Source organism: Herpailurus yagouaroundi, unplaced genomic scaffold (genome assembly GCF_014898765.1).
Source record: "Herpailurus yagouaroundi ecotype Mexico unplaced genomic scaffold, PumYag 213, whole genome shotgun sequence".
Lineage (NCBI taxonomy): Eukaryota > Metazoa > Chordata > Mammalia > Carnivora > Felidae > Herpailurus > Herpailurus yagouaroundi.
This window is the reverse complement of record NW_024412444.1, coordinates 7,048,979-7,064,372: the sequence shown is the minus strand read 5'-3', so window position 1 is coordinate 7,064,372 and position 15,394 is coordinate 7,048,979. Positions and strand designations below refer to the sequence as shown.

The window sequence follows — 15,394 nt, the reverse complement described above, 5'->3', positions numbered from 1 at the left end:
TCTGTCATATCTTGTATGAGTAAATGGTCAACTGATCTACTTTGTTCATGTAGCTCAGTTTAGCGGTGAGTTAACTGAGACCCAGGATAATCTCATGACTTGACAGCTCTTGGATGTCTGAGACTGTACCGACCTAACATGTCCCGTCTGTCTTTAGCAGATGAGTGCAGTAACCTCCCAACTTTTGTTCCTACCAACTAGTGTTGCTTCCTTCCCAGGCCTTCTTCCTTTGTAACCAGAATAGTTTTATTTCCCAAATCTGATCGTGTCTGTCTTTCTCTCGCCCCCTCTTTCTTTCTTGGTCTCTCTCTCAGCATATCAAGGAGTTTCCATTTCTCCTGAGGGTAAAGACAGACTGCTCACTGTCCCTGACTCATTCCCTAGCCTCTGTGTCACACCCTGCTCTCTGGACACCAACCACCCTGGCTTCCTCTTACTTACTCCCATTGTCACAGGGCCTTTGCATGTGCTTCTTTTCCCTTGATGTGTTCTCCTCTTGTCAGCACTTCCCAAGGTTGCTCCTTTAAGTCTCTGCTCAGGTCATTTCACCAGAAGATACCCACTCCCCTTCTCCTCTCTGGGGTTGGTTTCTCGTCTGTTACCACTTGTCCCACTTGCTAGGTTATTTCGGGCTAATTTCAGGTTATTTCTGCTATTATTTCAGTTACCAGGACCTGCCTTTCCACCAAATGTACCATCCATGGAAGCAGGAGCTAGGTCTGATTTACTTACCTTTTCTTCCCTGATAATAACTTGATAAATATTTGAAGACATAAATGCTCGTGCCTACAGAGAAGTTAGAACTCTAAAACTAGAGGTCCTGTTTCTTCACTTGCAGACCAGAACATTTCCCTTTTTTGTTTGTTTTAAAGTTTATTTATTTAGTTTGAGAGAGCGCATGAGCAGGGGAGGGGCCGAGAGAGAGGCAGAGCAAGAATCCCAAGGGGGGTCCTCACTGTCAGGAGCCCAGTGCGGGGCTCGAACCCACGAACCGTGAGATCATGACCTGAGCCGAAACCAACAGCCTGCCACTTAACCTACTGAGCTATCCAGGTGCCCCAGAACATTTCCCTTTTACCAAGGGCCAAAGCATCCCCTAATGGACACCTGTATTGTGGGTGGTCTGGGGGATCCCACCGTTAAGATCCAATCCTGGAAGTCTTTTCTCATTTTATAGTGTTAAACAATTGCTTGGAGGTAGTGGAGGTAAGATAGCAAACAGCTAGCTTCCCTCCCATCCATTTTTATTTATTTAACTTTTGGCGCCTACTGCTGTTTACTCAGATTTTGGTGCGAACATTTGCTTTAGCCCAGCATTATATAGACATGTTGAGCTTTATTTATACACAGTGCGTGGATGTCCTGCAAACAGTGCTGTGAATGCCAGGTACTCGGTTATTCCTTCAAGCTCGGGAGAAAATGAATCCCTTACCCGTGGTGTAACTTCCCCGTCCCCGCTCCTTGTGGACAATCTGGGATGTTGTTACACTTTGGGGAGCCTCAGACACAGGGGGAGTCTGTAAAAGCTGTGGCTCCTCTCCCTACGATAATAACCTTTATAAACAACGCTTGTACAGTTCTACCATGCTGTCTTTATGCTCTCATGTCATATAGGAATTACTGTTCTGAACATTCTTCATCTGTCATTCCTGCCATCTCCTCACAAGCCTATGAAGCTGCTATTGTAGAATTCCAGTTTTATAGAATGGGAACCCGGGCACCAAGAGGTACAATGCCTTTCCCACAGTTGGGAGTGTGACAGATGATGCTTTTCAATTCAGGCTCCCCTGGCTCCAGAGTCTGGCTCCGCTCAGAATTTTACTTCCTGTATCAGGAGGGTGCAAGACCCCAAAGCCCATGGGTGGCTACTACCATGGACTATAGACTCTAGGTTAAGAAACCCCAAATTTGAAGCCCCGGCTCGCTCCTTCCACTGTCTCAAACATTCTGCTGTGATTCCATCCCAGTCCATGATAGCAGTTCAACAACCAGTGGGACTTGTTCTAGAAAGTCTACTCCCAGGGCGTCAGTTCAGCATCTGACTCTTGATTTCGGCTTACGTCATGGTCTCATGGTTTGTGAGATCAAGCCCCGCATTGAGCTCTGTGCTGACAGCGTGGAGCCTGCTTGGGATTCTCTCCCTGCCCCCCCCACCCCGTCCCTTCCCGGTTCGTGCGCACTCGTGTGTGTGTGTGTGTGTGTGTGTGTGTGTGTGTGTTTGTGAACACGTGTGTGCACGTGCTCACTCACAAATAAATTAAAAAAAAAAAAGTCCACTCCTGTATATCTTTCCCATTTACCCCTCCTATCCTAGAAGTCTCCATTCTTCAGCTGTTATTTCTACCTTCCTAATTGTCACCCTTATCCAGATTCAACTTACTGCTATTGTTTTAGAATTTAAAATTTCTTTTTCTTTCTTTCTTTCTTTCTTTCTTTCTTTCTTTCTTTCTTTCTTTCTCTCTCTTTCTCTCTCTCTTTCTTTCTTTCTTTCTTTCTTTCTTTCTTTCTTTATAGTATAATCTACTATGTTTCTTTTTTTTTTTAATTTTTTTTTTTCCCCAACATTTATTTATTTTTGGGACAGAGAGAGACAGAGCATGAACGGGGGAGGGGCAGAGAGAGAGGGAGACACAGAATCGGAAACAGGCTCCAGGCTCCGAGCCATCAGCCCAGAGCCCGACGTGGGGCTCGAACTCACGGACCGCGAGATCGTGACCTGGCTGAAGTCGGACGCTTAACGGACTGCGCCACCCAGGCGCCCCTCTTTTGATTGACTCTATTTTAATTAAATGAACTGATTATAAAGGAAATCTTTTTACCAACACCTTAACAGGAAGACCAGTGCCATCTGACATGGAGAGACATCTGTAAACATGTATGTCTGTGATCTATGAAAATAAATCAAAATTGCCACAGTTATTAAATTCAGCATAATACTTACTCTAGGGTACAAGGGGGAAATGAATGAATATCAGGGAAGTGTGGAGAGCATATCAGCACTAAACTGAGATCTTTTTTTCCCCTTGATGTGACCAAAGCATAGAAATAATCAAGAAAAGGAAATCCCTTTTTATTCTGTGTTGTAACGAATTCAAAGCATCTACTCAGCACTTACGATCTTCTCAAGTATTTGGGGCACACTTACCCTTGCTGTCGTCCCTGTCCTGGGTCACTTTTTATTTTGTGGGGAAACCAGTATTGCTTTGAAATGGAAGTCTATCTGAAAATGGAGAGTTAGCACCTGTGTGGGAGCCCCTCTGTGTTCTACATTAGCTCCATCTATATCTCTACAAAGGAGTTTGACAATAGTCTCCAGTGCATGTGTCCTTCCTGGGTTTCTGGCACTGCTTTGTTAAGGGCTTTCCAGGTGTGATCTCCTTCAGGCGTCAAAACAGCCTTGCTGTGTAGGCGCTGTTACTGCCATTTGACCAGTGGTGGAAACTGAGGTGGAGAGGGGTCAGGTTAACTTGCCCAAGGTCATGCTGTCTGAAGCTGTCTGAAGTGTCAGAACTGGATTCCAACCTAGGTCTGTCCATCTTCTGAGCTCATGGCTCCGAAGACATTCTGTGTTTTGTAGTAAGTACTCTTGGTTTATTTTGTTTTGAAACGGCTCTGTGTCATCAGTGGTATTCCGAAAATGGTGACGTGGTAGTTTGGGAAAGTTGTCACTTCTCACTCCTATAGGTAAACACAACTGATTATAAGCCACGTTCAGAGTTGGGGCAGGGGTGCGTGCACGTAGCATGCTGTGTGCTCTAGTGAGGAATACAGTAACATGAAAAATGAGATGAATGTTTCAGATTGTACAGTTCCCTAATTATGCTTTTAATTATTCATATAAAACAAGTAAAATGACCCCTGACAGAGACATAAATGATTTAGGTAAAATCAAATATTTATAATATGCTGTTGAGTCCCTGGGTGTATTGTAACAGATGCACTCAAAGTGCTTTGGCTTCGTTCTTTGGATGCAAAGTGGTAGGTATAGAATTGATAACAGGCTGAGGGTCATCAACAGTATTTAAGACAATACTGAGCTAATTCATATGTATTTTGGCTTTAGAACTAAAGGCGTGTGATTGGTTTAATGTATTTTATCTTCTAAAACCTCTTACTGCATTTTAGGGGTCACCACATGACAGTCCCTGATAGTTTCTGTGTTCTTAAGGATTGAAAAACAATCCAGGGGAGAGTAAGATTCCATGGCCTGTGAAAATTATATCCACATTTTAGTTTGGATAAAGTTTTATTGGAACATAGCTTTACGCATTCATTTACGTATCGTGTGTGGCTGCCTCCGGCTACAAGGACTAGGTTGGGTTGTTGCAGCAGGGACCAGAGGCCGAACAGAGCCTTAAATAATTACTGTCTTGTCTTTCACAGAGAAAGTTTGCCAGCCCCTGCTAAAACACGCCTAACATACACCAAAGTGAGACAGTGCTGTAGCATGTTTAATCAGCGCAAGAAGCACTTGCTTTCACTTTGTTTCATCTTTTAATTCGCTGTCCCACTAATTGAACATTCACTGTATATTTTTCAGAAGTTGGAGAAAAATTGTCCTTTGAATGCAATAAAAAGGGATTTATATGCGAAGGTTTCCTTTACTTGCTTTTAATGCTTCCTTTATATAGAGAAATACTGAAACTAATTGCACTCTTTTAGAGATGGGTCATTAGTCTAGTCCCTATCTTTTATGGAGACCTAATTTTCATGCAGGATTTCTCTCTGAAGCTCGAACTAGGATCACTTTAGGAAGAAGAGACAGTGAGGATACAAGAGCTTTTCTGTGGCTTCTACAAGTTTGGCTGTTCACAAACCATGAAGTATGTTGGTTGGCGTCTCATCTGTGTTTAGCACCTGATAAGTGTTGAATGAATGAATGAATTCACTTTACAAAACAAACAGAAAAAGGAATGTATCACTTACAAAATAAAATCCGTTATGCATTTGGATATTACATTCCTTTGGGGAAAATAATTGTTATGCTAGTATAAATCCAACGTATTTGCTCTCAATTTCTCCTTCCTGTGTTTCAAGGAAGAGGGCTATGTGTTGGAAAGTTAGGGTTTAAATTGACTAAGTTTCCCTATGTTATGGAATTCTTAGGTGTTCTTTTGGATGGGCCAAGTAAAAATTTTTCTATACATGGAATAAAAAGAAGCATTAAATTGAATATGGTTATCTGCAATAATTTGAGTGACTTAATGAATACAATTTTCCCAGCATTTTCCTGTGCACCGTTATCAAATACAATGAATATAACCCTAACTCCGGCTGTGTGCCCACTGATATTGCCTTAAAATTGGAAGAAGCTGCAAATTTTATTTAACGATATCTTTGCCTAAATTTTCTTTTTTTTTTTTTTTAATTTTTTTTTTCAACGTTTTATTTATTTTTGGGACAGAGAGAGACAGAGCATGAATGGGGGAGGGGCAGAGAGAGAGGGAGACACAGAATTGGAAACAGGCTCCAGGCTCTGAGCCATCAGCCCAGAGCCCGACGCGGGGCTCGAACTCCCGGACCGCGAGATCGTGACCTGGCTGAAGTCGGACACCTAACCGACTGCGCCACCCAGGCGCCCCTCTTTGCCTAAATTTTCTAATTAAAGAGTCGTGCCTCTTACATCTGTCTTCTCATATGTTTTTCCCATCTCGTTCCAGACCTTGAACCTTAGGGTAGCCCCAGGAATCCAAGCTTACAAAAAGAAAGATCTCACTCTCCAGATAATTTGGGTTGTCAGGCAGACTTAGACAATTCTCATTCAGGGCGACTTACTCTCTTCCTGTCTCCATTCTTTTTCTTTCTTTTCTTTTCTTTTTTCTATCTGTGAAATGCATAAGAAATTCTGAGATCATTCCCTGGGAATTTTCATGATTTAGAGTGAACTGGTGCTTGAGAACATTCTGCAGCTAGATTGTGCTAATTTATTCAAACTAGTGTTTTTGACTTGTTTTTCAAACAGGAGGGTGAGGAAATAATTCACATCATGTAATCATGGACTTTATTTGCAGCGGTGGAAGATGTCATTCAAGTTTTGTTTTGAAACTCACTTTGTTTCCCTTCCCTTCCGTTTTATACAGTTGCCATCCTTCTAAAGGACGACTATTTTGTCAGTGGTGCTGGCCTGCCTGGCAGATTCAAAGCCGAGAAGGTGGAATTTCACTGGGGCCATAGCAATGGCTCTGCAGGTTCTGAACACAGCATCAATGGGAGGCGCTTTCCTGTGGAGGTGAGAACAAGATGTCAAGTGTAGCCCTGCTTTGGGTCTTCACGTTAATGAGGTGCTTTGGGTTTACCCCCAGTGACTTTGCAAATCAAACTTGCACCCTCCATACCTTTGTCTCTGGCAATCTTGTAAATGCAGCATGACACGTGTATAGCCCTCCACAAGCTTCTCATCTTTGTTTAACTGGAGAAGCATGGGGAAGTCCCGGGCCTCATGGTTTGAGGAGACTCCCCCCCCCCCCCCAGGCTGAGGATTTTTCAACCATTTGTTTCCTTTGACACAAGTGTCCTTACTCTGTTTCTGAAGTCCCACTTTCTAAAGGTGAAATTCTCTATGAAACTCAGGGGACTGTTTTCACCCTTTAGAAAAGAGAAAAGTTAGTTGATGTGTGAAGCGGAGTCTCAGAACCTTTTGTCGGTAGGGCAGTTGTTGTAAGGTTTCTTTGCTCCTGCCGGCTGTCAAGAAAGAGGCTGTGGCCATTGGTGGTGTAACTTGCGGATAGCATTGCTGGGATCAGTGATGACATTTTGCCTTTCCTGTGTCCGTTTTCTCAAAGATCCATGCTGCTAGACAGAAGATGTGGGTACGTACAGTAGATGGTTTGTATCTTTTGGGGGAGGGCGGGAGGGAACAAGTCTCCAAACTCCTTCATTAATGTTGGGTGGGGACAGCTCACCCCTTTTATTGCTAACTTGATTTTTACTTTTCATCATGATCAAGTCTGGTGGCTGTTTGGCTCCCCATGTGGTAAGCTGTACACGTTCGTGGAAGAACTGAATGGGCTCAAGCCTCTGACTAGATTCTTAGTGTTTGGCACCTTCTATTAAGTCATGACCTACTTTGATAATCAGATGAATACTTGAGATCCCTTCCATACAGGGAAAGTACGTGGATATACACACAGATTTGCATATCGTTTATAGGATTTCGTCATTCACCTTAGCTCCTCAAGCCCATTTCTGGGCCATTTAGGCATCCTTGAAGCTTAAGTGAAGAATTCCTATAAACTGAGAGAAGCAGTAGTATTTCTTTTTTCGGAGATGCTCATATTCGCATATAACCTTGTCTCTTATCTGTGATCGCTGGAGAAACCAGACAACTATTCTGAGAAAACGCTTCCCGTTTTTTCTTGTCCAGCTGACACATTTTTGGTATTAAGACCCTTCTATCTGTGGGACTTCCTGTGCTAGTCACACGTGTTAAAGGACTCCTGAGTAGAGTTTCTGCTTAATGGGCTCTCCTCCTCCTGTATACTGAATGAATCATTTCTTAGAAATCTTAGCTTTATTTGTACTTGAAAACGTGATTCCTAAAGGCAAAATTACAGCGTCCTTTTAAAAGTTTGGGGTTTCTCTTCTGTTCTTGCTGACCGCAGTGTGAGTTAAACGGATGGTTTGTGTCCAGTTGGTTTTTCTTTACAACCTTTTTGTCTTAGAATTGGGTTGTCATTTATTTAGCTAGTGTTGTTGGGACAAAAGACCTGTGCTTTGAAAGATTGAAAACTTATTCTGGCGGCTGCCTTGGTAGAGAAGAGCTCGAGAGATAGGAACTGGAAACTTCTGCCTTGTTCTAGTTACATCCCTTAATGCAGAGACGGGCCTGGCCCTTCCTCCTGGTCCATTCAGATTTGGAAAAATGCATGGACTAGATGCATTAAACTAGTACTACTTTATCAAACTTACTACTTTAAATGAATATTTCCGTTTTCTTTTACTCAAAGAGTGCCCTGAAATTCAGAAGCTAATTAGAAATGGCAGCTACAATGCACAGATTTATTATTCCACCAAGTTGTTTGAATTTATTTCTGTCAAGTAATGTCAGATGGTAAGGCTGCCTGTATTAATTGGGTTTCTCATTGAGGTCCATCTGGTTCGTAGCTTGTTTTGTTTTTTGGTTTTTGTTGTTTTGTTTTGTTTTCAATGTGATAAACGTGTTAAATTACTTAGTGGGTATATTTAGAGGAACTTGAATTTCAAGAGGTCAAAGGTAATGGGATTGGATTTAACCTTAAAATATGCAAGGAAAGTTGCTCACCTTTGCTTGAAACACGTCTATAATATTTTAACGTTAAATTGCTTTATTTGAGCTCTTTATCAATAGGAACGCTCTCAGATGTTCTTACAGTTTGAACATCTCGGACTTGGTTTATTTTGTTCCCTATAACTATATTGTTTTCTAAGACATTAAAATGAAAGTAAATAATTGTCATGTATCCTGTAGTCATTTGTCAGCATGGGGGCAATTACTTATTTGCCTTGCATACAGAGTCAGAGAAGAGATGTGGTTGAAGATTGCAGTGGGATTGGTTCTCAACTAGAGACCAACGTTCCCCACCCATGGGGACATTACGCATTGTCAGGGGACGTTTTTGGTTGTCGCTGTTAGGGCCAGTGGTATGCTACTGGAATCTAGTGAGTAGAGGCCAGGGATGCTGTTAAACATCCCATTCATAGCACAGCCCCCAAAGAATTACGCCACCCAAAATGTGGCTGTTAGGAGGCTTTGAAGTAGAGAAAGTGGTATGTTTAGCTGTAACTGACCTTCCTTCTTTTCCCTGTGTGGCATCATTGTAAGTACATTTGAATATTGAGGACTTTGTGCCTGAGAAGTCCTTCTATCCTCTTGTGGACTTTAGAGAGAAATGTACCTTGCCTGTTGGGTGAGAACACTGCTGGTCCCAGTTCCTTTGGGCTCCGCTGGGAGCTAAGTCACGACCTCAGGTATTTATTTCAGCAGCTGCCTCAGTGCTCCAGCCCCGCAGGCTGAATTGTAAGCCTGTGGCCCGCAAGAATCGGGACCTGCTCCCTGAGGCTCAATTGCAACAAACCCAACTTTGTAGGTTTTGCTGCCCACCCCCCCCCCCCCACTCCCCTCCAGGAATGCCTTGAGGTCACCTACAACAGCTTCCTACACATCCAGAAGTCAGACCTCCCCACGTTGTCCTGGCTGGAGTCCTGGACTTGGTCTTGGAATTCCTACACTTGAAAACATCCTAATAGAAAAATAAATGGCCTTGTAAAAATGAAATAAGAGCTCTTCAGTAGCCACCAATCATTACAGCTCAGTGTAAGTTAGGGAACAAAGTCGGAATCCGATTACAATGCCATGCTTAGGAGGTGAGACCCAATTTGGATCCTCCCATGCCCTCACCTCCTATATATATGCAGCTTTATTCCTTGCCTGGCAGCAAACTTTACTTGAGTGCCTTCTGTCATGTAAGCACTGGGTTATAAAGGTAAACCGGTAAGTCGGGACCCCTACCCTTAAGGTACTTACACTCTGGTAATGACACAGAAATTGAACAAGCGGTCACATAAGTAGCTGTGTGATAGCAGTTGGGATATTGTCTCTGAAGGAGAGGGATATTTTGTCATGAGCTATGGAAGGCCTCTAGACAGATATTTATTAAGCTACGAGGTATTTATTAAGTGATATTAATTAAGAGAGAAGAGATAAATTGGAGCTAGTCCATAGAACAGGGGCATGCAAAGGCCTAAGGCAGGAGATACTTGGTAAGTTGAAGGAATAAAGAGAGATCATTGCGGGTTTCGATATTCAGGATGGTGCCCCCCTCCAGATGTCCCCTCAGTAATCCCTGAAACCTATGAATATATATATTACCTTATATGGCAAAAAGGATCTTGCAGATGTGATTAAGTATTCTTCAAGTGTAAAGGCTCACAACATTCCAGTGATTAAAACAGTGGTATGTCCTGTTCCCATTCTTCCATGGCTACACAACTTTGTGTTATCTCTGCAACCACAGTTATCTATATCAGCTTCTACCCTATCCTACGCTTTCCCTTTGCACACTCTCATCCCCTGTTCTGTGATTGGTAACTTAAATAAAGGTTCATGTAACACTAATAGGATTGAATCATGCAGTGTTTCTACTAATAGCTGAAGTTGGAGTTAATGCAAAGAGAAATCTCCAGATAAAACCTCTGATAGCTCCATTAAAGTGGAGGTTCATTGCATACTTGTTGTGTAAGGTAATTAAAATCTTGTTTATTACAATAAGAGATCGCAGGAGTTGTTGATTCAGACTTATTGGTACTTTATGAGTTGGAGTCTTCAATAAGCTTAAATGATCCAAACTGATTATATGTGCCCTTTCCAAGGAAACTCACAGCTCATTCATTTCGGCACTGCTTAGAGCATCCCGGCAAGTGAATGGAAGAAAAGGCATTTTTCCTAATATACACCACGTACACATCACCATATGGTACAGGTCTACAGTCCCTTAGCTGAAACCCTTGAGGCCAGATGTTTTAGAATTCAGGATTTTTTTTCGGGAAAGGTAGCAGGATACGCATGCTATACATATTACTGAGGACCCTAGTCGGGTCTGCCACTCTACTACTTGAATGCGTTAATTTTTCTGGAGCATGGAGGTGAATGAAATCTCAGTATTCTAAATGGCTCCATATCTCTTCACTTCGGGTTTTACCACCAAATTGGCTTTTGCACCCGAATCATAAATAACTGTAATAACAGAACACCCTTGGTCTTGCAAGCTTTTGAGATTTCATCACCACTGATAACTTACGGGCCTGTGTTTTAAAAACTGGGTCCATAGCATGGCACCACTGGTTTATGTTCCCAGGAGTGTGGGTTAGTTCCAGCCATGACACAGACACGTTGTCACCTTGGTGGGCCCAGTGAGTGCAGGAACGATCTGGTGTTGGTAAACGACATTCTTAGAGCTAAGTTTTGTTCAGGGAGCAAGAAGTTGCTTGTTGTAGGCTGACCTTGCTCTGTGATCTCTTTCCCCCTTTAACATTCTGCCTGGGGGCTCTACCTTGACCTTCTCTTGTCTTCCCTCTGTCTGCCCAGCTTCCCTCTGCCTGCCTGCCTAGAGTCAGGCTCATGTTCTGCCTTTTATTTTGTGAAATGGATCTTGGTTCTTCCATCGTTCCTGTTACATCCTGGTTAGACGGTTCTCTTTCTGTTGGGCCCTCAGATTAACGTCCTAGGTGATGTGCATCGGCCTTCCTTCACCCAGGTGAGCTCGTGCACTTGTGACCCACACAGAGGCCTGCCACATTGTCACTCGCTACACTCCTGCAAACATGGCAGGATGCTACATGAGTCAGATGTGGGCCTGTCCACCAGAGGCTAAGTTCTCATATTGGTCCCTGGCTTCAGTAGTGTGATTTTCTGAATTTTTTTTTTTAACGTTTATTTTATTTTTGAGAGAAAGACAGACAGAGCGTGAGCAGGGGGAGGGGGGGAGCAGAGAGAGAGGGAGACACAGGATCCAAAGCAGGCTCCAGGCGCTGAGCTGTCAGCAAAGAGACCAACGAGGGGGTTTGAAATCATGAACCATGAGATCGTGACCTGAGCCAAAGTCGGCACTTAACCAACTGAGCCCAGCCACCCAGGTGCCCCAGTAGTATGACTTTCTAGAACACAGACTAAATGTTCACTTTGGCTCCTACTCCTTTATGTAACCCTTCTTTTCTGCTGGAAATAAATTTATACACAAAATGCCTTCTTGAAGATGTATTTTAAATACTAGCATATTAAAGATATTTGAAGAGTCTTCCGCTGAAGAAATGTATTTACCTTTATTTAACTCCATTTTCCCCCAGACTTTTATAAGCCCACTGTCCCACTCCTTCCTCAGTTTAAGTTAAGCAATTTTGTAACAATTCCCCCTTTTCTGGAAATGAGGTTTAAAATTTTCTCCTGTTCTCCTTTATTCCCTATTCCGGTAAGAAATGGGGTCCCATTCAGGTAAGTTTTTCCAGAAGACACTAATGGTAATTTTTATTTCTCTTATCTTAACAATTATAAAACCACCTTGGCTTGTTCATAAAACAATGGTCATTATGAACCTGATAGTATCTTGCTTCGTCTGTCATTAGAGCTGTCATTAAAGGAAGATTGAGACATTTTCTCTTTTTCATTTTTTATTTTTATTTATTTTGGGAGAGATAGAGAGCAAGCAGAGGAGAGGCAGAGAGAGAGGGGAAGAGAATCCCAAGCAGCTTCGGTGCTGTGGGCGCAGAGCCCGATGCAGGGCTCAAACTCACAAACCATGAGATTGTGACTGGAGCCAAAGTCAGGAGTCAGACACTTAACCAGCTGAGCCACCCAGGCACCCAGAGACATCTTCTATGAAAAATAAGTTTTGCCACATCATGGTGATTCTTTCACCCTGCCTTGTACTTTACTGAAATTCCCGGAATTGTGCAGTTTCTCTGAAACGTTGCTTTGTGCGTTGGAGAGTCCTTTGTGGATGTGTTCAAGGCAGTGCCTGTTTTCCTTGTCACTCTTCCTCACGGAACATTGGAAGCGTCAAGGAGATTGTCCCTGGTTATCTGGTGTTTGCTGCTCCATGGTGTGGCCAGTCGGGTTTTTCTCTGTAGTGACTGCCATCAAATGGTGAGGGAATTGGTTAAAATTTAATGATTGACTTTATTGAAATACAGATTCCATTTCTGAGCAGAATGTTTCATCCTTTGCTGGTGAAATACTTCATTTCCATCTGGCTGATCTTTTATGTGTCTATCCTGTGTTAATTAAGAAGAACATGGGAGGAGGCCCCAGGACTTAGAGGATGCTCCGTGGAGAAGTGAATGCCTTGGTTGTACAAAGCCAGAGAACTGATTTGGTGAAGCAGAAAAGCCTTGCCCCTGGCGTGGTAAATGTCCATAATGTCTGACAGCCCTCATCACACACGGTCTTCTTTAGATGTGAACTTGGCTCGGGGCTGTTTGATGGTGTGTCAGTGACACATAGTGTGTTGATACCTGGTTGAATTGCCCTGAGAATCACAGAAAGGCAGAGGACATCGCAAAAAGAAAACCCAGGTAAATTGGAGATAATTTCAACCTAGAAACTTGATGACTCCGGCAGAGCCCTCAGACAACCAAAAAGAAGGCTTGCAGTGTTGGTGCTGGTGGTTTTCATCATAATGATGATACTGTAGACGCCATTTAGTAAGCATTGCCTGTGTCAGCAACATTCTAGATATTCTTCCTTTAATTTTCTCACCTACCTTATGAGGGAGGTGCCCTTGCTGTGCTCTAAGTTGGGACAGCTGAGTTTCTGGAAAGGTAAGTGGCTTGGCTGAGATTTATTGTTAGGACTTCAGAATCTAGGCTCCAGTGTCTACAAAATCTTAACCAGCATTCCTTTTATTTGATAAATCATTTTCTCGTTGTTCTTGCCATTGCTTTAGGTTGTCTTTAGAATCACTGATGCAGTAGAAATAATTTTGTTGGAATCTTAACTGCTGTTTATTGGATTACAGGAAGGAAAAAGTATCAAAGGGCTTTAAATGTTCAAACATGGCTGAACCACTGGTAAAACATACAGAGAGGAAAGTGAGAGAAACAGGAAGTGCCATCAGCTCTTTGCCTAGAGGTATTGTGGAAAACACTGGATTTTGTGTGGATTGGCCACTTCTGTCTATTTTCAATCATGTAAGGCAGGACTTGTCTGATAGAAAACAGAATGGGAGCCATTCAGTGTACTTTGAAATTTTTGGCAACCACATTAAGAGAGGCAAAAAGAAACAAGTGATTTTATTTGACTTTACTAACTTACCTTATATAATTTATGTTATATAATAATAATTGTTAGAAAATCAATTAATTTTTAATTGATTTTAACAATCTATTATTGTTACCCTAATACATTGTAATATTACTCTTTCAACATGTAATCGATATAAAAAATTATTACCAAGCTATTCTACATTCTTTTTTTGGTACTTTCTTTGAAATCTGGTATGTATTTTACACTTAGACTGGCCAGTGATCATATGCTCAGGAACCACATGCATGTAGTGGCTCCTATGACTAAAACATGTACACTTAAGGGTTCCAGACCACACTAATGGAGTTTGTTTATTTTTTTAATTTACACCCAACTTACTTAGCATATGGTTTCAGTCAGCAGTAGTTTCAGGAGTAGATTCCTTAATGCCCCTTACCCATTTAACCCATCCCTCCTCCCACAACCCCTCCAGCAACGCTCTGTTCTCCATATTTAAGAGTCTCTTATGTTTTGTCTCCCTCCATGTTTTTATATTATTTTTGCGTCCCTTCCCCTATGTTCATCTGTTTGGTATGTTAAAGTCCTCATATGAGCGTGAAGTCCTATGATATTTGTCTCTCTGACTGACTAATTTCACTTAGCATAATACTCTCTAGGTCCATCCACATAGTTGCAAATGGCAAGATTTCATTCTTTTTGATTGCCGAGTAATACTCCATTGTGTGTGTGTGTGTGTGTGTGTGTGTGTGTGTGTGTGTGTGTGTGTATATATACACACACACACACACCACATCTTCTTTATCCATTCATCCATCAATGGACATTTGGGCTCTTTCCATACTTTGGCTTTTGTTGATAGTTCTGCTATAAACATGGGGGTGCGTGTGTCCCTTCGAAACAGCACACCTGTATCCCTTGGACAAATGCCTAGTAGTGCAATTGCTGGGTCGTAGGGTAGTTCTATTTTTAGTTTTTTGAGGAACCTCCATACTCTTTTCCAGAGTGGCTGCACCAGTTTGCATTCCCACCAGCAGTGCAAAAGAGATCCTCTTTTTCCACATACTCACCAACATCTGTCATTGCCTGAGTTGTTAATGTTTGCCATTCTGACAGGTGTGAGGTGGTATCCCATTGTGGTTTTGATTTGTATTTCCCTGATGATGAGTGATGTTGAGCATCTTTTCATGTGTCGGTTGGCCATCTGGATGTCTTCTTTGGAGAAGTGTCTATTCATGTCTTCTGCCCATTTCTTCACTGGATTATTTGTTTTTTTGGTGTTGAGTTTGATATGTTCTTTATGCATTTTGCATACTAACCCTTTATCTGATATGTCATTTGGAAATATCTTCTCCCATTCCGTTGGTTGCCTTTTAGTTTTTCTGATTGTTTCCGTCGCAGTGCAGAAGTTTTTTATTTTGATGCAGTCCCAATAGTTCATTTTTACTTTTGTTGCCCTTGCCTCCGGAGACCAGTAAGAAGTTGCTGTGGCCAAGGTCAAAGAGGTTTTTACCTGCTTTCTCCTTGAGGATTTTGATGGCTTCCTGTCTTACATTGAGGTCTTTCATCCATTTCGAGTTTATTTTTGTGTGTGGTGTAAGAAAGTGTGGTCCAGGATCATTTTTCTGCTTGTCGCTGTCCAGTTTTCCCAGCACCACTTGC

At 42.3% G+C, this 15,394-nt stretch overlaps 1 protein-coding gene across 4 annotated transcripts in view; it reads left to right on the top strand.

Moving 5' to 3' along the window:
- PTPRG (protein tyrosine phosphatase receptor type G) overlaps window positions 1-15,394 on the top strand; it is a 722,691-nt gene that overhangs the window by 422,894 nt on the left and 284,403 nt on the right. For all 4 annotated transcript variants that reach the window (XM_040454574.1, XM_040454572.1, XM_040454573.1 and 1 more), the window contains one exon: window positions 6,081-6,229. In XM_040454574.1, the coding sequence (XP_040310508.1) occupies window positions 6,081-6,229 (149 nt within the window). The remainder of the gene's footprint in view (window positions 1-6,080; window positions 6,230-15,394) is intronic.